This window comes from Fringilla coelebs, assembly GCF_963513975.1.
Source record: "Fringilla coelebs genome assembly, chromosome: 28".
Classification (NCBI taxonomy): Eukaryota; Metazoa; Chordata; class Aves; order Passeriformes; family Fringillidae; genus Fringilla; species Fringilla coelebs.
Window position 1 is genome coordinate 5553633 of NC_140054.1, and position 24735 is coordinate 5578367.

At 55.8% G+C, this 24735-nt stretch overlaps 2 protein-coding genes across 9 annotated transcripts in view; both read left to right on the forward strand.

Moving 5' to 3' along the window:
- Positions 1-24735, forward strand: part of MACF1 (microtubule actin crosslinking factor 1) — a 131661-nt gene that overhangs the window by 78575 nt on the left and 28351 nt on the right. For all 8 annotated transcript variants that reach the window (XM_084222735.1, XM_084222739.1, XM_084222741.1 and 5 more), the window contains 7 exons: positions 247-1718; positions 20156-20317; positions 20422-20592; positions 21614-21780; positions 22716-22875; positions 23298-23624; positions 24280-24364. In XM_084222735.1, the coding sequence (XP_084078861.1) occupies positions 247-1718; positions 20156-20317; positions 20422-20592; positions 21614-21780; positions 22716-22875; positions 23298-23624; positions 24280-24364 (2544 nt within the window). The remainder of the gene's footprint in view (positions 1-246; positions 1719-20155; positions 20318-20421; positions 20593-21613; positions 21781-22715; positions 22876-23297; positions 23625-24279; positions 24365-24735) is intronic.
- LOC311163690 (uncharacterized protein) lies at positions 12983-17879 on the forward strand. The gene has a single exon (XM_084222742.1). The coding sequence runs from the start codon at positions 14200-14202 to the stop codon at positions 17371-17373; it is 3174 nt and encodes a 1057-aa protein (XP_084078868.1). The 5' UTR covers positions 12983-14199; the 3' UTR covers positions 17374-17879.

Below are 24735 nucleotides of genomic sequence, written 5' to 3' on the forward strand. Positions count from 1 at the left end.
CCACCCTCTGATCTTGGCTTCTCAGAGTTTACATTTAGAGGAGAGCTGAGACTTCTGCATTACCGCTGCCTCTTACTACTTAAGAAATTTATGAATCAGTTAAGGAAAAAAGGCTGGTGATGCAATGGAAAGCTCCTTCCTGTTAATCAAAACACAGTTGGTGCATCTGAGATGATTTTAAATAATTGCACTTTGCTTATTTGATTTGAGTTTAATTGTCGCCTCCTAATCTCGTTGCCGTTGCAGCCGACCGGATGAACCGGCTGCAGACTGCGCTCGCCAGCTCCCAGCAGTTCCAGCACATGTTTGACGAACTCAGGACCTGGCTGGATGACAAAAGGTGCCAGCAAGCCCAGAGCCAACCCATCTCTGCTAAACTGGAGAGGCTGCAGAGCCAGATCCAGGAGCAAGAAGAGTTCCAGAAGAGCCTCAACCAACACAGCGGCTCCTACGAGATGATTGTGGCCGAGGGAGAATCTTTGCTGCTGTCAGTCCAGCCTGGGGAGGAGAAGACCACTCTGCAGAACCAGCTGGTGAGCCTCAAAACACACTGGGAGGAGCTCAGCAAGCAGGCTGCTGACAGGCACTCCAAGCTCAAGGACTGCCTGCAGAAAGCTCAGAAGTACCAGCGGCACGCCGACGACCTCCTGCCCTGGGTGGAGGACTGCAGGGTGAGGATGGCAGAGCTGGAGGTAACCCTGGATCCAGTGCAGCTGGAGGCCACTCTCCTGAGGTCCAAGGCCATGCTGAGTGACGTGGAGAAGCGCCGGTCCCTGCTGGAGATGCTCAACAGCGCTGCTGACATCCTGACGGACGCTTCCCAGACGGACGAGGATGACATCCGGGACGAGAAGGCCGCCATCAACCAGAAGATGGATGCCATCACAGAAGAGCTGCAAACCAAGACTGGCTCCATCGAAGAAATGTCCCAGAGGCTCAAGGAGTTCCAGGAGAGCTTCAAGAACATCGAAAAGAAGCTGGAAGGGGCGAAGCACCAGCTGGAGATCTACGATGCTCTGGGGCCACAAGCCTGCAGCAACAAGAATTTGGAGAAGCTCAGGGCACAGCAGGAGGTGCTGCAGGCCCTGGAGCCACAGGTGGATTATCTGAAAAACCTCACTCAGGGTCTGGTAGAAGATGCTCCAGATGGATCTGACTGCTCCCAGCTCCTCGGCCAAGCTGAGGCGGCTCAGCAGGACTTCAAAGCCGTGAAGCAGAAAGTCAACGATTGCTGCGCTCTCATGGAGAGCAAGCTGGAAGGGATCGGCCAGTTCAACAGCAGGGTCAGGGAGATGTTCTCCCAGCTGGCAGATCTGGATGATGAGCTGGACAGCATGGGCTCCATCGGGAGGGACTCTGACAGCCTGCAGTCCCAGGCCGAGGACGTGCGCGCCTTCCTGGGCAAGCTCCAGCGGCTGAAGTGCGACATCGAATCCTCCGAGGGCGAGTGCAAGAAAATGCTGGAGGACGAGGGCAGCCCCGACCTGCTGGGGCTGAAGAGGGAGCTGGAGACGCTCAACAAGCAGTGCAGCAAGCTGACAGAGAGGGGCAGGAACCGGCAGGAGCAGGTGGAGACCACGCTGTCCCGCGTCGAGGACTTCTACGGCCGCCTGAAGGAGCTGAGCCTCATGACCACGGCGGCCGAGGAGAACGAGGCCCTGCAGTGGGTGGTGGGCACGGAGGTGGAAACCATCAACCAGCAGCTGGCAGACTTCAAGGTGAGTTGGATTCCGTCATGGTTTGGTTTTTTGGGGTTTTTTAAAAGTGTTTTTTGGCGTTGCGGTTGTTTTTTTGTTTTTTCGGTGGGTTTCAAGCCGCGGCGTCTCCGTGGTTTTTGTTGCTGTGATTTGTGAGTGGGTTTGTACTGAAATGTCCTCGCTCTGGAGGATGTGAGATCCTGCTGGTGGACTTGATAGTCTGTGGTGAAAAGGTGTGGAGAGATTCTGGGGTTGGCAGGAAAATCCCTGTTGTCCTGTGATGGGTGATGCTGGCGTGCCAGCGGCTCGTGGGCTGCTAGAGGTGGGTGGCATTTCGATTTTGGGGGAGGAAGGGAGGGATTTGAGTCCACCTGAGCTGTGAATTTGCACCATTTGAGAGTCTAGTCCACATCAGGTCATCCTGTAGGTCTGGCTCTGCCTGGCCTGCTGTTCTGTTTGTTGTTCACTCCATCTGGGTCACACATCACATCCATTTTGGGATCCTTGGGTGCAGAAAGAGGCACAGATAAGCTGTGAGACAAGGAGTGCACCCAGGAAATAAAAGCAAGGTGAAGTTTTATGTGGCTGTTCACATTTCCAGCAAGGAGCTGATGGAGACCATCAAGGCTTGCATGAAGCACTGAGAGAGGGAAGAGTTGGAGTGTGTTTGATATATTTCTATACAGTATTATGATGTTGGGTCATGCTGTTACACTCCATTAATTATATTAACACGGCTTAGAAATTCTCTTGCTGTGAAACTTCTATTCCTGATGTGCTCAGGAGTTGATGATTGGGCTGATTTACATCTGGCTGCTTGTTTCCTGGCATTAATGGGGGGGTGGGAGGGAGAGGCAGTTTTACAGCCATTTACTTTTCATCTCATGGCTAATTGATCCCGTTCCACCACTTGAGCAGCTCTGTGAAACCTTCACCAGGACAAGGTGTTTCTGGTTTGGTGTTTGCCTATCCAAAAAAAAAAAAGAAAAAAAAAGAGCTGAAGTGTATTTATGGGACAAATTTAACCTCACCTGATGGTGTTGCTTGTGTTGGGCAATTTGCTTTGAGCTGATGTCTATGGGAAGGATTTAAATCACCATTAAACACCACAGAGTCACTTGGAACAATTATATCCAAAAAGGAGGTTTTGGTCCTTAAAACCAGTGAACCTTTCCTGGGATTATTCCCAGCTGAGCAGCTCTCATTAGGAGCAATGACAAAACCCAGACTGGGCAGGAGCAGCTTAACCCACTGTGGGCTTTGCACGTGGTCCACAGCTCAGTGACCTTGAGGATGACCCTTTGAGGCATGGGTGACCTGAGCCCAGGGGTTTGGGGGGCTGAGGTGTCCTTACCAAGAGTCATTCCCTGGCCACCAGGAGCAGTTGGGGCTTTTGTGGGTGGGAGAGTGAAAGTGGCAGCAGTGGTGGGAAGGTTTTGCTGTGAAATGGGGGAGAAGCAGGAGCGCAGGATGGAGGGGAGGATGGAGCAATCGTGGTTACAGCAGCATTCCTTCATTCCTCCTGCAATCCCCAGGGATTTCTGCACAAATCCTAAAGGTTGCAGAGCTGATCTTGGCAAAGCTTCACCTTCTGCTCCTACCTGAGGGGAATTCAGTCCCAGATCCTGCTCTGCACGTGGAACTGGAGGGAGAGCTGCAGAAGAGCCTGGCTCGTGCTCTGGGGGCAGCTCGGGGGGCTGCCCCTGCTTGCGTCGTCTTTGATTTCCCAACAAATTCTCTCTCTAAGACAACATCACAACTCTTGCCCTCCTTGGATTGCAAACCAGGGGCGTGCCCAGAGCGTCCTGGTGGAGCAGAGGAGCTCCTGGTGCTGGCAGTGCCCTGGGGGGAGGACGGGGTGAGGGATGGGGTGACGGGGGCTCTCCGGGAGCGGTCGCGCTCTGTCTGTCCAGAAGGCTCAAATGCAGGCAGATATTATGTCTTAAGGCATTAATTTTAATGAACATCTGTGTAAATGAGATGCAAATTAGGCATGGCCCCCGGGGCTCCAGGCAAGTTGCCAATAGAGCCCTGACAAAGGTGGGCACTTCTGGACTCATTGTGTCCAGATTTTAATAAAGGAGACACATTGAAGGCTCTGGTGGAGGCTGGGAACGGATGACTTTGGAAGCAGCTCACATTTGAAGCTTCCCATGTATTTTTCTTTTCCCTTTTCTTTCCCCAAAAGGCCACAACCTCCTTAACTTTTGGAAAACTGCCATTTGTGCATTTCCTCTCTATCCCCCCCCAGCCCCTTTCCCAGGTCACAGAGGGACTAATCCTGGCTTTGGGATGGATGAGCCCTCTCCTGCTGTAAGTTTTCCTCCTGGCTGGGTTCCTCCCAGGCAGGAGGCTGGGAAGCAGCTGTCAGACCATGCTCAGGGGGAAGCTTTGTTTGCGGCAGGGGATTTTTTGCTTCGGCAAAATGTGATTTTGGGGACAGATCCTCACCAGCTCCCACGGCCATCAGGAGCCAGGACAACGATCCAGGGTGGAGCTGGAGGTCTGGGAGTGTGGGAAAACCAGGCAGGGACTGGTTGGTTGTAGCAGGATTGTTAAGAAAGCCCATCTGGAGGGGACTTTAGGGGTCATCAGATTGAGCCCTGAGTTTTCTGGTGAGATCAAGTGCAGCTGAAAGGCATTTCTGTGGTTTGGAGCCTGTGCTTATATGGACATCCCCATGGATCGCTTCGGATCCAGCTGTGCCACAGAAGAAATAACATGGCTTCAGCTCATGTGGAGCTGTCAGAGCAAAGGAACCTCATCTTGAACTCCTGATCTCCAGCAGGGGTTTAACCCAAGCGGCTCTGGTTCCATTGCTGCCTCTCTGAGGAGCCTGTGTTTTGTGTAAAAAGGTGCTAAAAGTCAGGAGAACCTTTGTGCTGAGCTCCACACAGCCAAGCTGGGCTCTTCAGCACGAGGGACAAGTGCCAGGCAGCAGCCAGAGCTGCTCGTAGGAGTTTCCAGGCTGGGGCACTTCTTCCCCCTCCACTGTCTCTGCTGTCAGCTCAGGTTTCTCAAAGCTTACGCTCTAATATTAAATTTTAATGACTGGAATCAAATGAGCTACAGTTGAGATGTTTCTAAACATAACAGCTCTGTGGATTCAGTTTGGCAAGCAGCAGAATTCCCCAGGGAAATGATTCCCCAGGTACAGATGAGACAGGGGGGTCACTCATGTGAAGGCAGAGGGCATTTCTGCATTGCTTTGTCTCCATCATGAGCAGCCCCTGATCAGCTGGAAGACCCTAAAAGTGAGAGCTCTTCACCCCAAAAATGGTGAAACTAATGGGATGGAGCTTGTGCTGCTCAGTGCAAATGGCTCATCCTCCTTGAGACACTGAAGAAGCAGAGGTGAGGTTTGCTGGTTGGGTGCCAGAAAGCCCCAGGCGTGGGCTTGTCCTGTCTGGCCAAGGAGAACCCATCAGAACTCAGCTGATGGATTCAAATTCTTGGGTGTTTTAGGGGAGACATCTGTGCTGGGGTAGCTTGGCCTCCTGGCTAAGCAAGCTTAAGCCTGGCTTTTGTTTATCTTTTACACAGTGGATTTTGAACTTGGGTTTCAAAGCGTGGCTGGTGCTTGGCGTTGGCAGCTCTGAGCTGGGACCCCCTTTGATCCCTCTTTGTTGTTTTTGGACAAACCCCTCACCTTGTCACACTTCACCTACGAAATTCACAGCGTTCAAGCTCAGCCCTGGGTCAGCTGGCAGGGGTTTTTGGGTTCTCTGCCTTGCAGTGCTCAGGAGGGAGGATGCTGGTGCCTCCCCAGGCATGGAATCATGGAATGGTTTGGGTGAGAAGGGGCAGGGACACCTTCCACTCCCCCAGGTTGCTCCAAGCCCTGCCCAACCTGTCCTTGAACTCTTCCAGGGATGAAGCAGCCAAAGCTTCTGTGGGCATTTCCTCCAGGAAGAATCTCAGCTGTGTATCGTGCCAGGGGACACTTTGTCCCCGTGAGGAAGATGAGAGCAGGATCAACCCCGCATTCCTTCCCAGCTGTGCTCAACAGCCACGGGGGATTCCTGCAAGAATTCCCCCAAAACCAAACCCAAGGGGGGAAAAAAAGCATCAAATTTAACCCAACCAAAGGTCCCCATCACTTTGGGGTGGCTGCAGGTGCAGTTGGCTGAGGAGGGGGGGGACACACCTGGTGAGGTGTCTGTGCTTGGCTGGTGGCTCCTGCTGTCACCACAGCTGAGCTCGGTGGCGCTGGGGCAGGGCACAGGAATGTGGCGAGCCAGGACCTGCCCAGCTGGCACAGCCGGGCTGTTTATCCCCGAGTTAATTAAACCCCACCCCAGAGAGGAGGGAGGAGCAGGAGGGGGTCTCCCACATCCAGCCTTCCATGGGTGATGGCTCAGGCAAGGCAGAGGAGGAAGGAGATGGGATTTTGGGATCCTGACGCTCTTCCTGGTGTTTTTGGGGAGGTTTTTGGAATCTGGGGTTGCTCAGGGAGGAGCAGGAGGGGGTCTCCCACATCCAGCCTTCCGTGGGTGATGGCTCTGCCAAGGCAGAGGAGGAAGGAGATAGGATTTTGGGATCCTGGTGTTTTTGGGAACTGGAGTTGCTCAGTGCAGTGAACTCTGGCAGTGCTGTGTCACACCAATAAAGGTTTAATGCTGGATGATGAAGAGGGGGAGGGAGAATCCCTAGACAGCAGTAACTGAAGCCTCAGTGCTTTATTTCAGAGTAGGTCAGGTCGGCCAGGGCCCACACAGCCATTGTGCCTCCAGCACCCTCTTTGTCTGCTTCAATAAAAAAAAAAAAAATCAGGAAAAAAATCCTGGGAGTGGTGATGCACAGACCAGAATTACTCATCTGGCCCTTCCAGTGGTGCTGTCTGACCCTGCTCCAGGCCCTCCCTGGGAGAAGGCAGCAGCTGGCCAGGGCTGGGGAGCCCACGCAGGCTCCTGTGCCCTCCTCCTGCCCCCTTCCTGCCTGGGCAGTGTCAGCTTCTCTCAGCACTTCATTTAGGACTCGTAATTCCCCGACCTTTCCACCTGGGAGCTGACTCAAGAGTGCTGTCAGAAGTGTCCCTGGGTTCCTCTGAGGTGTCACTGCCTGAGGGTGATGGGGCTGCCACTGATGTGACCCCATGAGCCATTTGGGATGGGATGGGATGGGATGGGATGGACACTGGCCAGCATCCTGCAGTGTTTTCATCCTGCAGTATTTTGCAGGAGGATCAGAATTTGGGTTTCTCCCCCAAGAAGTTTCAGCCCATTTAGGTTTGATGTTTGTGCTGCTCAGTGGCATTTTGTGACCTTCCTTTGTAGGGTGATCTTGAGGTGCTTTTCCAGCCTCAGTGATTTTGTGGTTCTCCCTGGGACTGCAGAGCTGCAGAGCTGCTCTTGGAGATCAGAGAATGGTTTGAGTTGGAAGGCACCTTAAAGATCCCCTCATTCCAGCCCTCCTAAGGAGACCAGAGGAAAAGCAGCATCCCATTTTGGGATTGCAGGGCTGGACTGGAGAGCAGGAGCGACTCCATGTGCTGATGGCACAAGGTACTGATGCTCAAAGCCCTGACTTCTGGAGGCAGCAGGACATGAGTGGTCCTCAGGCAGGACAGGAGTGATCCTCAGGCAGGACAGGAGTGGTTCTCAGCCAGGACAGGAGTGGTCCTTAGGCAGGACAGGAGTGGTCCTCAGGCAGGACAGGAGTGGTCCTTATCCAGGACAGGAGTGGTCCTCAGGCAGGACAGGAGTGGTCCTTATCCAGGACAGGAGTGGTCCTCAGCCAGGACAAGTGGTCACCCAGCCCACGCCTCCAGGGTGGCTTTTTTGAGCCCTCCACACCCCATCAAACAGCCAAGCCCCCGGCAGGTGGGCGAGGGGAGGTGGGTTTCTGAGAATGGGATGTGGCAGGGAAGGGACTCCTCTGCCACTTGCCGTGCCCCAGGCTGGCCCAGGGTATTTTTAACCCTTGTGTGCCCCCGGAGGAATGCGTGTGGCTCCCGACAGTCGTGGAGCTGGGAGCAGCTGGGTGGGACGGGGCTGGGAGTGGGGACAGGCTGCGTGACGGTGTCTTCTCGTTGAACGCTTTCCAGACCTACTTAAAGTATCTCTGGCTTGTATTTTCAGCATCAGCAGCACAGGCAGAAATGCCTCCTCTCTGACAGCTGTTAAGCTGCCTTAAAGGCACCATCTCCCCTCGCTGGGGAAGGGGGTGGTAAGTGGGGGTGATAAGCAGGGGCTGAGCTGGGTGACAGGGCTGTCACCGAGCCTGGCCAGGCAGAGTGGCCCAAGCTGCAGAGCCCTGGTGGGGCTGGGTGCATTTCTAACCTGGCCACCTTGTGCTTGCACAGGAGCACCAGCGGCCTTGGCAACCTCCTCACTCCTTGGGAGTCAATTTTAGCAGTGAGGGAAGAGCAAAGGTAGCCCTGGAGCTCCTCCTTCCTAGAGGGAGTGCTGCTGGTGTGCCGGTTCATCAGCAAACCACGGGTGGGCTTTGACCTTGACGTGTCAGCAGAGGCTCCCCTGATCCTGAGAACAAGAGTGAATTAAGCCAAGAGTTGCTGAGATCGACCAAATCGTAGCTTTTTTTTTTTCTTCTTTTTTTTTTCTTCCCCTCCTCCTTTCCTTTTCTTTTCAACAATCAGGCTGTGATCAAATGGTGCCTTTCAGGAGCTGCCTTGGGTCAGTGCTCCAAAAGCCACCCACTTGCAGATGCTTTGGTGACCCTGCCAGGTCTGAGCCCAGGGAGATGGCCGGAGGAATGTCCTCTCCCCAGAGCACTCGTTAGCTGGTGGTGGTGACACTTCCCAGTGTTTCCAGGAGATAACTAAAAATACCAGCTTTGCATAAGACCAGGAGAGCTGAGGATCCGAGGGAGGAGGAGATGGGAAGGTTTTTGTCTGCAAGGGCTGAGCAGAGGAGGGAGAGGAGCCTGGTCCTGGCAGGATGCAGCCATGGAAGGGGGGGGATCTGTGGGGACATTCCCAGCACCCACAGCATCCAAGGCAGGCTTGGGAAGGGAGGGACTGTGGCCAGTGGGTCTGGAGCAAGCAGGGAAGGACTCAGGCTTGGATTAGTCACTGCAGCCTTTCAAGAACAATTGCCAATTCTCCTGCTGAAGGAGCGGTTTAGATGTCTCCCATCAAGAGGATTCTCAGGATGGTAACACACTTACCTCACTTCCTAAAGAACCTCAGGACAGTTTGGTAATCACCCCGTCCCTGTTGTCCCCCTTTGCTCTGGGGGGCAGCTTCTGCATTTTGTGGGCAGTGGGATGCCCAGGGTGCTTCAATTTGCAGAGAAATGCAGCAGCTGAGGACAAAAATGGGCATTTCAGCAGCTTTCACCTCCTGCCCGCGAGGGCCCTGCCACGGGGCTCTACCCTTGTCTCACAGCCCCATCTCAGGCTGCTGCCAGGGAGTTTTGGGGTGCTCTGGGGGTTCCATGGGAACGCTGAGTGCTGTGGGGCTGTGCCTGAGCTCTGCTGGAACACGTGGGCCCCAGGCTTCGTTCTGGAGAATTATTTATACCAACATCTAGATTAGCTGCCTTGCAGGGAAAGCGCTGCAGCGCAGCTCCTGCACTCTTGGAAGAGCAAAATTAGTTTAATTTTTTTTTTTTTTTTTTTTTTTTTTTTGCATAGCACTCACTGCATCCACATCCAAAGTGCAGGAGGTTTCTCTGGGAGGTTGGATTTTAACCTCTTCCTAAAACTTTCCCTGTGGAGGTGCAGACCCCCACAGAGCCTGCTGAGGTTTCCTCCCACAGCCCTGAATGAACAGGTTCCAAATGGCTGATTTAAGGATGTGCTGGCTCCCTGCATCCCGAGCAGCTGTAGCCTTTGAAGAGGGATGGAGTGGTGGCAGAGCCCTGGTGTGAGGTTGGTTTGAAGTCAGCTGTGAGCCAAAGGGATCAGGGAGCACCCAGAGCAGAGCAGCGGGGTGGGAATAGCCCCAGTGCTCCTGCCTGGATCAGGAGCTGGAATGGCAATCACAAAGATTTGGGAAAAGGAATGAATTAGGAGGAGAGCAAGAGGGAAAGAAAGAAGTGCCTCTGACCCTCTGACAAACGCAGCAAAGGCTTTAAAAAACATGAATCCTCTGCTAAAAAATCCCAGCGCAACCTAAAGCGCCGTTTCTAAGGGAGATTTTGTGTGTGCTTGATTTGGCTCTGTGCTTTTATTGCAGCGTCTGAGGGAGGGTGGAATGCGCCCTCAGTCCTTCTGTCAGGCTGGAGGCACTGGGGGTTATCCACTCTGCCTTGCTTGGACGTGGCACAGTGTCCCAGCCCAGGGGTGGCACTGGTGGAGTCACATCTGGGGGACACGGGGGCCCACACGGTGTCAGACACAGGGAGCAGGTTTGCCCAGAGAATCTGTGGCTGCCCATCCCTCAAGGCCAGCCTGGAGCAGGCTGGTCTAGTGGAAAATGTCCCTGCCCAGAGCAGGGAGTGGGATGAGATGAGTTTTCCTGCCCTTCCAACACAAACTATTCTGTTTTATGACATCAGCAAGACCTGTAGGGACAAAGCTCATAGTGCCAAGCTAGGAGCTCTTCTCCATCCAGCCTGCACTCCCAGGGCACCAAGGTGAACTTTAAAGAAGCTTTGAGGGTGAAGAAGACCCCTGATCTCATAAATGACCCATCCATCAGAGATCTTGAGCTGCCTCTGATCTCTCTGGCTCGTCACATAAAACAGGCCCTCGCTTCCAGCTGCTGAGATGCATTAAAAGAAAGCTAAAAATACATTGGTTTCCAAAGAGTGCTGTGCCATGTAAACAGTGGTGGCAGAGGTGGCAGGATGCAGCACAGCCATAGCCAGGGTGACATCAGCCTGTGACAGGTCTTGGAAAGCCTCTGGGTGGGTTTTAGCTGAGGGGGTTTTATCTGCAGGACATGGCCTGGGGTGGGTCCAGGTGACAGGAGCTGTTTGTGGGAGGTTTGGGGATTGAGCAAAAGCCAGATCAGGGGTCTTGGTGGTCACTTGGAAACAGCAGAAAGGACAAAAATCAGGCAGGACCTGCATGTCCTTCCACATCCATCCCTTGCACCGACACAAAGCTCGAGCAAAGCCCTGACCTTGCAATTCCCAGCACTGCTTGGCTCCTGTCCCCATCGCCGGGGTGGCACTTGGAGGCTTAAAGCCGTGATTTGAGGAACCTGCAGGAGCTGTGGCTGGGATCTTTGGGTTTTCAATTGGCTTTCATCCCTGCCCAGTATTTCCCTAATGATTTCAGAAATTATTGGTGGGGGGGAATGTGTGAGGAAGACTCGGCTCGCTCCTGGCACGTGATTCGGTGAGGAAATGGGAAAAGAATTTCTGGCTGTGAAACGGGGCAGCTCCACGTCGAGAGAGAGAGAGAGAGAGAGGGAGGGAGATCGTTCCTTCTTCGCAGTGGAACAAAAAAGCCTCCTCGCCCCAGCCCGGATGCCTGGGATTCCTGGCGGAGGGGCCCCGGAGCGGTAACGGTGCGGCTCCGGCAGCTCCCGGCCAAGGTGGTAGCGGAGCAGCCGGGCCGGCGATGCTGGCACGGCCCCGTTGTCCTCTTGTTGTTTCAGCTGCTCTGGATTAATAGCAGCGACCAGGAGCTGCGCTGTCCCCCGCCAAGGGGAAAAATCCAGGCGTTGGGACGCTCTGGCAGTGTTGGCAGCTGGGGCTTGGAGGAGGCTGCGGGGATGAATGTCCGGCTGTCTGTCCGGGAGGGCTCGGGGGGACGCGGAGGGGACATGGCCTGGATGGGCAGAGGGGCTCCCTGGGGGATGTTTGGAATCCCCTCCCAGATCCCCACTCCCTCCCCGCCTCCCGCTCTTTCCCTTGGTTGTATTTGATGGTGGGAAAAAGGGGTTCCAAAGGTTTCCCACTGTGCAAAAATCCCCATCCGAGGAGCACTTGGGGCCATTTAATGGGCAATTCCCCCCGACCCCTCCCCTTCCACAAAACATCCGATCCCATCTCTCCAAAGCAAAACAAAGCTTTGGGAATGCCGTGCTGGAGCTGCTGCATGAGCAGTCGGTGTCGGGACGTGGGGATGCAGGGGCTGAGAGCTTGGGGATATCATACCATGACTTTGGCAAAGCCTCGGTGTTTTCAGGATGGCAGTGCATCAAAAAACATTCGGGATTTCATCTTCCTTGGCCCTGGCTCTCCACGACCAGGTGGGAAGGCTTTTGGTGAAGCTGTGGCACAGCAAGGCACAGACCGAGGTCTGATTCTCCCCGTGTCGGTGCTTTTGGAGTGCAATGCTGCACGTTTTTCTGTATTAAACACCTTGTATTTTTATCCCGATGCCATAATTCATCCCAAAGTAGCAGGCCGGGTGGCTGGTGGGGCGGGTTGTTGCCTGGAGATGCGTGGAGGCTGTTCCCAACCCTCCTGTTTTCTCTCCCAAGTCTGTGACTTCCCTCAGCATCACTTCGCAGCGGTGATTCACGCACCCGGGCTGCCTCCCTCCCCACTTCCAATGTTCCCCATCTCTTAAACCCAAGGGTTTTGGGGGAGGAAAAGAGGGTGACAGGACTCAGGATGGGAGGAGCAGGATGCTACCCAAGAGCTGTGGCTATAAAAATCACGATTTTTACGAAAAGAGCCTGCAGTGGTTGAGGGGAACGGTGGCGAGTTGCGGGTGGCTTTTTGGCAGAGCGATGGGGGGATGTAAAATTGGTACTTAGGGGGTGTTCCGGGCGCGTTTCTCCGGTGAATTCGAAACTCGGTTCTTTGTGCGAGGGCGGGTGTGAGGAACAGGGACACCCGATGCGTGGCGGGGTTGCCATCTCCCTGCCAGCTCCGGCTCGGGGAAGAGCGGACAAAGGGCCGGGGCAGCGGGGCCGGTGGCGGCGGGAGCCGGAGCCGGAGCCGCCGCCGAGCCAGGGCGTTGCTGCTCTTTGTCGGGGGCTGCCGCCTCCCCCCGGAGGAGGGGCCATCCCCGGCGGGGCGGGCGGGGACCACCCCCGCGCTGCCTCCGAGCATCCCCCCCGCTCCCCAGCCGGGTCGCGCTCCGGTGCCCCCTTCCCGGGGCCGCCGGGGGGGTCGGTGCGGGGGGGTGCGGGAGGCACCGCGGCGCTCGGGGAGGGGGCGGCCCCGGCGCTGCCGCCCCGCCCCGCGGCGCCGCCCCCCGCCCGCCCCCGCGTCCCCCCGCCCTCCGCCGGGGCTGGAGCTCCGCGGGAGCCGGTGCTGGCGGCGGCGGCGGGGCCGGGGCGTGCGGCGGCCTGCGCGGCTCGGCCTTTTGTTCCGCCGGCGGGAAGGAGAGCGGGCGGCGGCGGCCGGGAACGGGAGGACGAGCGGGAACAGGAGGAGGAGGAGGAGGAGGAAGGCAGCGGCCATGCATCCCGCCGCGCCGGCCGGGGGCTGCCCGCGGGGGCGGCGCGGAGCCCCCCGCCCCCGGCCCGGCCGCTGAACCGCGCACAAAAGGGGCGAGAGCGGCGGGGAAGGGGAACGGGAGGGCGGCCCCGGGGTGTGTGTGTGTGTGTGCCCGCCCCGGTCCGCCCCGCATCGCCGCCGGTACCGGCCCCGCGCCCGCCCCGCCGCCCCCCGCCCCGCCATGGCCGGGCCGCCCGGTGGCGCGGAGCCGCCGCAGCCCGACACCGGCCGCCGGGAAAGTTAGTGCGAGCGGGGCCGGCAGCAGCAGGACGAGGAGGAGGAGGAAGAAGAAGAAGCAGCAGCAGCAGCGGCAACAGCCGCCTCCAGCCGCGGCTGCTCCCCGTCCCCCCCGTCGGCTCCCGGAGGCAACTCAGGGGATTCCATCCCGGCTCCGTCCCTTTGCCATTTTTGGATGCGTTTTATAGCCAATTTTTTTTTTTTTCCCCTGGGGAGAAAGCAAAAAAAAAAAAAAAAAGCGAAGACCCAGCAGCCTTCCTCCACCTCCGGACTCCGCGGCCGTGCCGCCACCGCCGCGCACCCACCCGACTGGATTTTGGGGATTCCGCCACTGCCGGTGGCACCGGGCGAGGTGACGGCAGCGACAATGCCATCATGTTTTTGAGACAGGAAACCTCCGAGTTTGCCCTGAATGAAGAACTTCCTGTGTTTAAAGTTGTACGAATATCCGCTGACAAGCTCGGTTCAAATGAAAACACGAGAGTCGGGGGGAGAGGCTAATTCGGACCAGCTGGACTTGCACGGCTCTCGGAGCTGGGCAGAAAACGCGCGGAGCCGCTCGCCCCTGCCAGCCGGGAGCGGCCGGGACAAGCGGTGCCTTTGTTAGTAAAGAAGGACGGACGGGATAATTTAAGAGCTTCAAACTCTTCCGCCGTTTCTGTCGCGAACCGCTTGGAATATTTTACCGGAGCTGTTGGATTTTGGCCGATCCGCTGATGGATGGGGTTTTTTAGGGGGGCCGGGGGGATGAGATGGGTTGTTTCACTGCTCGGCACTGCCGCTCGGGCTGCTGAGCCGGCGCGGTGCTGCCGGTCCCCCTTCCCATCCCCGTAGTGTCACTTTGGGATTAGAGGCTGCCCCGGCGGCGGGTTTGGGACCTGCTGGCCGTGTGATGCTTCCTGCCGTGGCGGGCGAAAGGTTGCCGGGGTGGTTCCTTCATCCATAAGGACGAGAGTATGGGCAAACCACTGAGCCGGCCAGACTGTTTACGGCAGAACCGCACTTGCCTGGGGAAGGGCGAGGATGAGGATGGTTATATAGAGGATTGCTACGTGCCCCAGAGATCGATATACGACACGATGAGAATTAACGAGCAGATCGATCAGGGATCGAAGCTCAACCAGCTCTCCAAGAGCACCCTGGGCAAGGGGGATGGCAGCACCATCTCCAGCAACGGGACTCTGGGAGCTGCCAACGTCTTCGAGTCCAGGCCACCGGAGCCCAAGAAGCTGGATGAGCGAGTCATCTTCGACCAGCTGAAGCTCAGCAGCGACGTCTCCAAGCCGGCGCCGGCTCCGCCAAAGCGGCGACCCAACCCCGAGAAGAAGGAGAACGTCAACCGGCGCTCCTGGAAGTCCTTCATGCCTCCCAACTTCACCGAGTTTGCCGAAAGGATGGGTGCTTCGCTCAGCGAGGTGTCGGAGGCCGGCGCTTCCAACCCTTCCCTGCGGGATAAGCGGGATTCCAGCGCCATGCTGGCCGAGCCGCCGGGCCAGCCCGAGCACGGCGAGCCCATGTCGGAGTCTCTCACCTTGGAGCACGTCTCCAAGTCATCCGGCACGGCGGAGGCGCTGGGGGCCAAGCAGTTCAGCGTGGATGGCTACGGTGGTCCCCGGGATGAGCGCCAGGCCCTGCTGAACGCCGGTGACGGCTGTGTCAGGGACCTGGCCAGGGCCCGCCGGCTGCCCAGTGCCACCTGGCCACGAGCCAGGAAGAATTTCATCAGGGGGAACTTCAACGATGGGCACCAGGAGACCCTGGAGGCCTCCGAGTCGGACTCTACAGTGGAGAACGTGAACCTCTCTCCGTGCCTTAGTGAAGAGCTGCTGGATACGGGACTGGATATTCTCATCACCTCCAATCTCAGGGAGAAAACGGAGTCTGAGCTGAGATTTGAGGAGGACGAGCGCTGGGTGATGATGGAGGAGTGGGAGGAGGCGACGCTGTCAGAGAGAGGAAAGGCTGTTCTGGTGGCAGAGGAGAAGAGGAGCTGTTGCTTGGCAGATATTTCTGAAGAAAGGGAACAATCCACTGCTCCGGAAGATGGCTCTGCCCCCAGCCCGGGGACTTCCCGGTCCTGCACGTCCCCTGGGGGTGGTGGCACTGCGTGCTGCACGGAGGACGTGGCGGTGCAATGTGGGGTTGAGGACTTTGCTCCAGTTTTGGAGCGCTCAGCCAGCCCCACGGGCCCCGAGCTGTCCGACACGGACTCGGTGCAGATGTTCCTGGAGCTGGAAGAGCAGTGCCTGAATGAGGACGGGGGTGGTGGAGCTGTCCCCAGCTGCCTGGAGATTCAAATGTCCCCAATGGACTCAGAGGGGCTGGACACAGATTCGGCCAAACTGGCCGGGTTGGTGGTTGAAGGGGGTCAGCACAGGGTCCCCTTGGATATCAGCGCCTCAGACTCTGCTGTTGTGTCAGATCTGGAGGACTTTGATGTCACCTGCAGCTCCCAGGTGCTGAGCACGCTGGAGCCCTTGACAGAGCCCTTCTCAGAAAGGGACACCTTGGCTGTCACCCCCACGGACTCGGATGGAGGGGCCTCCCCCAGCCCCGTGGCCATGGCAGGGCTGGGGTCCCTCCTGGAGTGCTCCCCAGCGCTGCTGGGGGAGGCTGATCCTGACCCCCTCGTGGACCCGGAGTTTGTGGCTGCTGGGGTGACGTGTCCTGGCACAGGGGCACATCCAGCTGCTGGACTGGAGGGAGATGAGTACCCCAGTGCTCCAGTGGGGTGGGGTGAAGATAACCAAGACTTGCTTCCCGAGGGGACCTGTCCTGGCCGAGTGTCCCCCTGCCAGCCCCCAGCCCCAGTGATGGAGGAGCTGGGGTCCCCCCCACGGCACAGCCAGGCTGGTGTTGAGGGCATGGATCCCTTCAGGACCCATCACCTTCTGCCTGGAAGGACTGAGGTCGCCAACTGGGATGTCCCAGAACTGGTTTCTGAGGATGAAGCCGCAGATTTGGGATCAGGGAGTGGAGCTGAGGGCTGGACTCGTCCAGCAGGGAGTGGGGATGTTTGCTGTGGTTCTCTGCTGCCTTTCCACGCTGGCTCTGCATCAGAGCCAGGCTCCAAGGCTCCGACAACATTCCCAGTGCCTGCTGAGGACCTCCCATGGGAAATGGTTTCCCTGGGCCGTGCCCTGTCTCTGGAAGGGGCTGCCCACACAGAGGGGTGCCCCGTGGAGGTGGCTGTCACACATGGGGGGACACCAGCAGCCATCCTGCAGCCAGGAGATGTGGACTTGTTGTTTGCCCCCAGCTGGGAGGTCCCATGTCCTGCCAGCTCAGCCACCCCTGAAGACCTTCCTGGCACACTGTCCATTGCAGGGTCTGCCATCCCCTGGGATTTTGGGGAGCTTTCTGCTCCAGCCCACCCACTTACAGCAGGAGATGTGGCTGTCCTGGAGCCCCAGGCTCAGGGGGTGCCACCAGCCACCGGGGATCCTACCATGGATGCTGAGGAACCTCCAGGAGCCACCACCACTGCCATGCCCTTGATGGTGGAGGAGCTTCTGGAAGCCCCACCACCCTTTGCTGATGTGCCTGATGCCACTTTGCCACCAGCAGCAGCAGCTGAGCCACTCTCCTCGGGTGCCAGGGACCTCGGTGGTGACCCCGTGCCATTGGTGGTGTCCTTGGGGGATACAGATGACTTTGCCATCGTGGTCGTGCCACCCGTCCTGGAGCACCTGCCTGCTGAAGTGGTGGCTTTGGAGGATGACCCCGTTGGGAGCTTACCTGCAGCAGGGGTGGCAGCTTGGGAGGGTCCCCCTGGTGCCTTCTCACCCCTCCCAGAAGGCCCCACCACCCCAGAGCTGCTGGGGACCCCCTTTGCCACAGCAGCCAGGGCACAAACCCTCCCCAGGGCTGCGTTGAGGGGGGGTCCCCTCCGTCCCCGCAGCTGTGGGGGTGCCCTTTCCCTCTGTCCCAGCGAGGGACAGGGGACACGGGGCACAGAGGGACCCCTCGGCGCCGCTGCCATGGCAGAAGGGCCCCCAGCTCTCCCAGATGGATTCGTTCCAGATAACGAGGTATTTGTTGCTCAGGCTCCCGCAGCCGGGGCTCCAGGCGCAGAATTCGCTTTATTTTGCACTCCAGGGATGGGTGGGAGGTGGGAGCCCACTCAGTAACGCACGATCTGGGCTTCCAAATGGCCTTCTCCCTCCTGAGATCAGCTTGAATTTGGCAGGCAAAAAAGTTTTTTTTTTGGGGGGGGGGGGTGGGGGGGAATTGTGTGATTGTGTAAGTAAGGGAGGCAAAAGATTCTCGCTGCTCGATGACCTGAAATGTTGACTTACACTTTTTTGGCTTATTAAAGTACATTGTGGTCACTCAGATGGAAATCACGGACTTTAGAAAAACCTTCTCTCGCTGGCTCCTGGCAGGGAGTTCCCATCTTTGAAGCAGAAAATATATCAGGAAAGAGAAACCTGTGAAATGAATTAAGTGCAAGCAATTCCTGCCCCGTGCAGTCATCGCTGTCTGTAGTTTTTCCTGTGAGCATTGAGGTGCTGAGGCTCAGAAGGTGCTTGGGAAGGGGCTCAGATTCTCTCTGGTGTTTGGGGATTTGTGTTGCTCGTGGCTCTTGCCTGGAGAGACCTCGGTGCTGGAGTTCCCACAGCCCAGCGCTGATTTCCTGCCATCTGGAATAGGAGAAATATCACTAAGGAGACATCAGAAGTTAGTCAGCACCAAAAATCCCGATTTGGTGGCAATTACTCATCCCTTGGGCTGTACCACCCCTTTGAGATACGCACGTGGAGGGGCTTGGAGAGGTGGTTTCACGTGGGGGTCCACGTGAGCACGGGCTGGGACACCCAGAGGGGACCTGGGTGAGGGAAGAAACCATTGGGTCCTTGCCATGGTTGTTTCTGTTGCTTGAAATTCAGTGAGGGGGATCCTTATTTTAGGTTCAGCACCTCTGACTGTTAACCCCACAAACCTTCCCCTTGCTCCAAGCATTGCTGGAGATGCCTCCTAGAATTCCACATCCAGCAGCAGAGGGGTTAAGGGAGATGAGGGAAGCAGAAAGCAAAGGGGTGCTTTGGGAATCCTTTCTGGGAGTGAGGAGGAGGTGTGGTGGAGCAGATGTCCTTCTGCTCTCCCAAAATGTCTGTCCAGCTCTTCCCCAAGGCAGGACACCTTGCTCCACAGCAAAGGGGAGTCGTTAAATATTTGTTTCCAAGCTGAGTCACAGTGAGGTTAATGAGCTAAATCACTGGAATCTTTTATGAGCAAAGGAAAACAAGTGTGTTGGACACGCTCACCCTCAGGCTGTTGCTGGGATTATTTTTGTCAGGCTCCTCAGGCAGTTCAGGCTCTCAGGCTGGCTGATACCTGTGTTGCAGGTACCCCTGGTTGGATCATCCAGGCTTTTCCACAGGGCTCCCTCCCTGCCTGGCTCCTTTGGAGTTTGTTTTGCAGTACATGGAGAGCTCGGACCAGCCTGGCATGCCAGGCTTATCAGCCTGATCCTTTTGTGGGTTTGGCTCTTGTAGCCAGCAGCTCCATATATAAACAGTAACAGGAGAACAGCCCAGGAATTGGTGATTCCAAGTCCTCATTTATTTCTTATAACCGTGGCAGAGTTCTCCATGAGCAAACAGCTCTGGACAGTGTCTGCCAGCTCACCCTTCGCTCATGTCCTGGAGGGACCTCCCTGCCCTCCGGTTCCTGAGCTCTGCTGGGAAAAAGTAGCTTTTTTTTCCTTTGGAAACAAGGCAGGGGAAGTCAAAGCAGTGCCTCTCGCTCAGGCTGGGAGCTGTGCCTGTGTGTTTTGGAGGATTTTGGTGTTTTTAGGGGGTTTTGCTCGGTGCTCCTCCGGAGCAAAGCGATTGCCGGGCGCAGAGAGCCGTGTCCTCCACGAGCTGCTGCTCTGCTGGGGGAGATCTTGCATCCAAGTGGGAATTTTTCAGTGCAGGCAGTGCCCGTGCATTCTTGGGCACAGGGAGCAGGTGGCTGCTTGCCATCCCCTCTGCTTCCCAATGCTGTGACAGGGCCAAGGGCTCTGCTGCTGCCCAGCGCCGGCTGCGGGGTGACCCGTGCTCTGCATGGGCTCCTGGGCCAGGGGAGCAGAGCCAGCCAGGAATCTGCTCCCAATCTCCCAATTTTTGGGGTGTTTGCTGTGGGGGACAGGGCAGGCTTGTCCCTTGGGACTGGTGGGGAAGGACTGCAGAGGGACGGTGCAGGGGCAGCGCGTGGTTCCAGCAGATCCCCAGCTCTGATAAAGAGCATTTATCTCCTCTGGAGAAACAGGATTCTCCCTGCTGCCTCTGCTGACAATGGGGAGCTTCATTCGCTCTCCTCCCCCTTCCCTATCAAATCTTTTTTGGTTTAGAAAGCTTTTCCCCACAGGATTCCCAGGCAGGACCGTGCCAAATCCGTGGTAAACGACTCGCACATTAATTGCCTATTGCCTTTGTCTTTCGAAATGCAGCGAGCTCCTCGCTGCCTGTAATTTCGTGGTTAACAAAACTCATATGATGTCAGGTCTCTGTTCTCAATAGCTTCACTGTGAGAATTGCTTGGGGTTTTTCCCCAGGAGCATTATTTCCCAATCTGATGGCGAGTCGGAGCCGATGCTCTCATTTCTTCCTCAGTTTTCTCTTTTTACCTCACTCCAGTGCTTTTCCCAGGAAAAAATGGGATTTACTCATTTAAAACCAGAGGTGGGTGTGGATAGACCCTGAGTTGTGCTCCAAACCAGCAGATTCCTGTGACATCTGTGTCACTAGGTCAAGGCAAGGGAGGAGTTTAGACAAACTTGCACAATTCCAATAAAATCAGTGCAAGTGGCTACTGTGCCTTCCCTAGAGGGGAAAGCCTGTTGTATCCATGGAAAGACTGAGTGGCTGGAAGAGCAGCTCACAGCTTATAAATCACCTTTTCTCTCCCACCTTTTCCACCCCACAGCAATTCCAGAAGGAGCAAGTGGATCCCCTCCAGCTAAAGCTGCAACAAGTCAATGGAGTTGGTCAGGGGCTCATCCAAAGTGCCGGGAAAAACTGTGATGTGCAAGGGCTGGAGCATGACATGGAAGAAATCAACACTCGCTGGAACACCCTCAACAAGAAGGTGGGAGCACGGGGAGGGGCTGCCCCTGGTTTTTCTGGGGCTCACGGGCAGGGAGCTGAGGCTCTGGTGCCTGACACTGCAGCGGGGTTATTTTTGGGGTGCAGGTGGCCCAGCGAGTGGCCCAGCTGCAGGAGGCCCTGTTGCACTGCGGGAAGTTCCAGGATGCCCTGGAGCCGCTGCTGAGCTGGCTGGCAGACACCGAGGAGCTCATCTCCAACCAGAAACCTCCCTCTGCTGAGTACAAGGTGGTGAAAGCCCAGATCCAAGAGCAGAAGGTGAGTGACCGCTGGGAGGGGGAGCTCAGGACAACCAGGCAGTATTCTGGGGGTCCAGCTGGGATGTCCATACTTCTCTCCTGGTGGATCTCAGTTCCTCACATCCCAGTGTAATGAACACTTTGCCCACACTCAAGGATCTCCATCCCCTAAATCACCGCGTCCCTTCCTTGTCCCGCTGCCTCTTGAAGTTGGTTTTGCTGCTCGGCCGTGTTTTCCCAGCCCTGAGTTTTGCTTTGTGCCGATAATTCTGCCGTGTCAGGAGCGAGCTGGTGGTGGTGCAGGGCCTGGTTTGGGTGTTTGGACAAAGGGAACGTTACAAAGTGTGAGAGCAGCCCCAAGGTGTGCCGCTGTTTGCTGAGATAACAGCCCGGGGTCGGCGCCTGCCCTCGGAGCGGGAGGAGGGGAGGTCAAGTGTGGTCGTGGGGAAATATTTTAGAAATGAATTCTTACCCAGGCTTGGCCTGACGTGTGGAGGTTGGAAGAGGAAATGTGCTTCAAGTGGAAGTTAAAGACTTGATAAGTTGGAGGGGGTTGGTGGGAAAGACTTGGAAAACTCTTCTGGCACAGAAGTGGTTTGAGTAGTGTAGGGGAGGGAAGGGGAAATGAAAAGGGAAAGGAGAATGGAATGGAATGGAATGGAATGGAATGGAATGGAATGGAATGGAATGGAATAGAATAGAATAGAATAGAATAGAATAGAATAGAATAGAATAGAATAGAATAGAATAGAATAGAATAGAATAGAATAGAAAGCTCAGTGGGATGGGACCTACAATGATCGCCCTATCCAGCTGTCTGACCACTTCAGGGCTGCCCAAATCAAAGCATGTGATTATTATAATGTAATATAATATAACAATAACTCTCTAATTTTTTGAACTGGTTTTGAAGGCGGAGCCGTGCCCCTGGGCTGGGCCCGATCTCAGCCCAGCACTGAGCCACAATTAGAGATGTGACCCCTCCAAGGGCTGGGTTTTGGTTCTGCTGCCCCAACCTGGTAACTTTTGCCTCCCCCCAGCTGCTCCAGCGCCTCCTGGACGATCGCAAAGCCACGGTGGAGATGATCCAGGCGGAGGGCGACCGGATCGCGCAGTCGGCCGAGCCCGCGGACCGGGACAAGATCGTGGGGCAGCTGGAGAGCCTGGCCCGGCGCTGGGCAGGGCTGCTGGGCAGGGCAGCTGCCAGGTGAGGGGCACTGGGAATGGCTCATCCCACGGGGCACCGTGCCCCAGAGCTGGGGGGACAGTGCTCGGGGAGCTGGCGGAGATTTCGGTGCAGATACATCCTGGAAACAGCTGGAGAACGTGAGGAGTCAAAGGCTGGCTGAGCTGGTGCTGATAGCAGTGGTTTACAATGGCAAGGAAGAGCTGAGATTAAATAATTTCCCTGCAGGGGAGGGATGTTATTTTTATTCCTGTAAGCTTTAACGTTTAGCAACATCCTGTTGACACCTTTATGCTGCCAGAATCTTGTTTATGAGTTACTTATTTCTACCTAAGCTGATGTTTGAGGTCATGAAGTCACTTCTGAGGCCACATCGGACCTTTCTCCATCGTTTTAATCATTGCCAACAAGCTGGACTGTCCATCCAGGACTGTCCATCCAGGATTGTCTTTCACCAGAAGCTCTGAAAGACCAAGAGCCTGGCCACAAGCTGAGGGATCTCCAAGACAGTGATAGGGATGGAGCAAATGGAACTAAATGATCTTCAAGGTCCTTTCCATCTCAAACTGTTTCATGAAAAGCTGCACAATGGGGAAGCCCTTCTGCTGCCTTCACAGGGCAATAAACTAAAGGCACAGCTGCAGGAAAAGCTTATTTTGCAGTTCCTCCACATTGATTTTTATCTTTGCCTGACAATGGTGTCTCACCTTGCTCTGAACAGAGCTGCTTCCTCCAAATACCTGAAGCTGCTTCCCATGTCTGGCTCCAGCTGGGAGCTGCTCCTTAGTGTTTCCACTGACTTAAAGAATCACAGACTGGTTTTGGTTGGAGTGGACCTGAAAAACCATCTTGTTCCAACCCCCTGCTGCGAGCAGGGACACCTTCCCCCACACCAGGTCGCTCCAACCTGGCCTTGAACAATTATTTCTTTCTAATTTTATGATTCCTTTTTATAGGCAGAAGCAGCTGGAGGATATCTTGGTGCTGGCAAAGCAGTTCCACGAGACCACGGAGCCTGTGTCCGACTGGCTGTCGGTGACAGAGAAGAAACTGGCCAACTCTGAGCCCATTGGCACCCAGACTGCCAAAATCCAGCAGCAGATCAGCCGCCACAAGGTAGGACCTGTGCAGGAGCAGGATGGAGGTGGTTGGAGTCAGGTCCCGCTCCAGTGGTGTTGTTTCCACCACAACCAGAGAGGTTTTTGGCACAAACAAGGACTGGAGGAGTTATCCAGGCTGTTTTATGTACAGAGAAGGCTGCAAGCCCTGACCCACCAGCGTGGGTAAACATTAAACTGGTGTCCTTGCACCTCCCAGCAGATTTGGATAGAAAAAACCATTCCCATTCATGTGTTTCTTTTGAATTTCTCCTCAGTTTACCCATTCAGGGGTGGCTTTTACGTCTCCTCCATTTTTCAGTTACGTCCATTGTTGCATTCCCCCTTTTAAGTTGCGTTTATTTCATTTTCCTCATTCTCCACTCATTTTTTTTTCCCCCCTACCCCTTTCTGTTGTCCATTCTACCCTCCACCATTCAGGCTCTCGAGGAGGACATAGAGAGCCACTCCACCGACGTGTCTCGGGCGCTGGGGGTCGGGCAGTCCCTGTCCTCCCTGAGCTGTGCTGCTGAGCAGAGGCTGCTGGCAGAGAAATTAGAGGCTCTGCAGAGCCGCTACGGTGAGGTCCAGGAGCGGTGCAGCCGCAAGGCAGCACTGCTGGACCAGGCTCTGGCCAACGCCAGGATTTTTGGGGAGGAGGAGGTGGAAGTGCTCAACTGGCTGGCTGAGGTGGAGGACAAGCTGGGCTCAGTGTCCGTAAAGGATTTCAAACGGGACGTCCTGCAGAAGCAGCATGCCGACCAGCTGGTATTTCCCCTTTTTTTTTTATTTTTTAATTTCATTCCATGTTTGTGTTTGTTTTGTTGCGTTTTAGCTGGTTTTGTTTATGTTTCTGGGGCCTGATTTTAATTTTGCGAATCTGCTGCGGCTTGGAGAGGAGTGTAAAGAGATTTCATGTGTTGTAAACAATTGTGGGGGCCACCCCCCCCCCAGAAAAAATGGGTTTCTCAAGGCGGGGGAACTTCAAATGGTTCGTTTGATTTGTGAACAGTGTCTGAGCCAGCTTGGCCACCCTGTGCCTTCAGAAAGCTGGATGCTGTTCCCAAAATTGAGAGCTGGAAAAAAGGCTGGTGGGTTTTTGGAGCTGGGCTGGCCACTGAGGAAGCCTCTGCATCCGCTCCCTGGGGCTGTGCAGGCTCTTTTCAAGAGTGAGGTTCTGTCTAATACAAGGGCGAGTCCTTTGGTGACACAGATCCAAGGGGTTGGGTTGGGTTTGCTCTGAGATTTGGGCCTTTGAGTCCCAAAAATAATTCCCATAGCAAGATGACTGGACAGTTTTTAGAGGGGTTGTCCAGCCTGCCTGTGCTCAGTAAGGAAGTTCATGTTCCCCACAGCATCTCTGACTGGCAGGACACAGGGACCTGCCTGCAGCAGGATAACCCACATTTGCCTTTTTCTTCAGGCTCTGAATGAGGAAATTGTGAACAGGAAGAAGAACGTGGACCAAGCCATTAGAAATGGACAAGCTCTCCTGAAGCAAACCACAGGTAACACAGAGGAGATCTTGGCACGCTCTGGGAAATGTGGGGGGTCTAGGAATCCATCATCCACATGCTTTTCCTTGGGAAGTCCATGCTCTGTTGGGTGGAGACTTTTCTCCCTCAGGTCTTCATTTCCTTTTGGAAACTCCCAGAGTAGCTGGTTTGCATCCAGGCTTGGATGCTAAGCCACAAACACTCCAGCTTAGGATTTGCTTGGTCCCAAAATCCCAACCTCCCAGCTTGGGGAGCGGGTGATTCCCACTGCTGCTGTGGGGATGCTCAGTGCTGAGGGAGGCTTTTCTCACTGCAGCCAGCTGCTAAATCACATGGTAAAGAGGTTAAAAATACCCCCAGCCCTCTCCTAATACTGCTTTCCC

Excerpts from the sequence above, each read along its gene's own strand:
- LOC311163690 (XM_084222742.1), top strand. The coding sequence starts at position 14,200 with ATGGGCAAACCACTGAGCCGGCCAGACTGTTTACGGCAGAACCGCACT.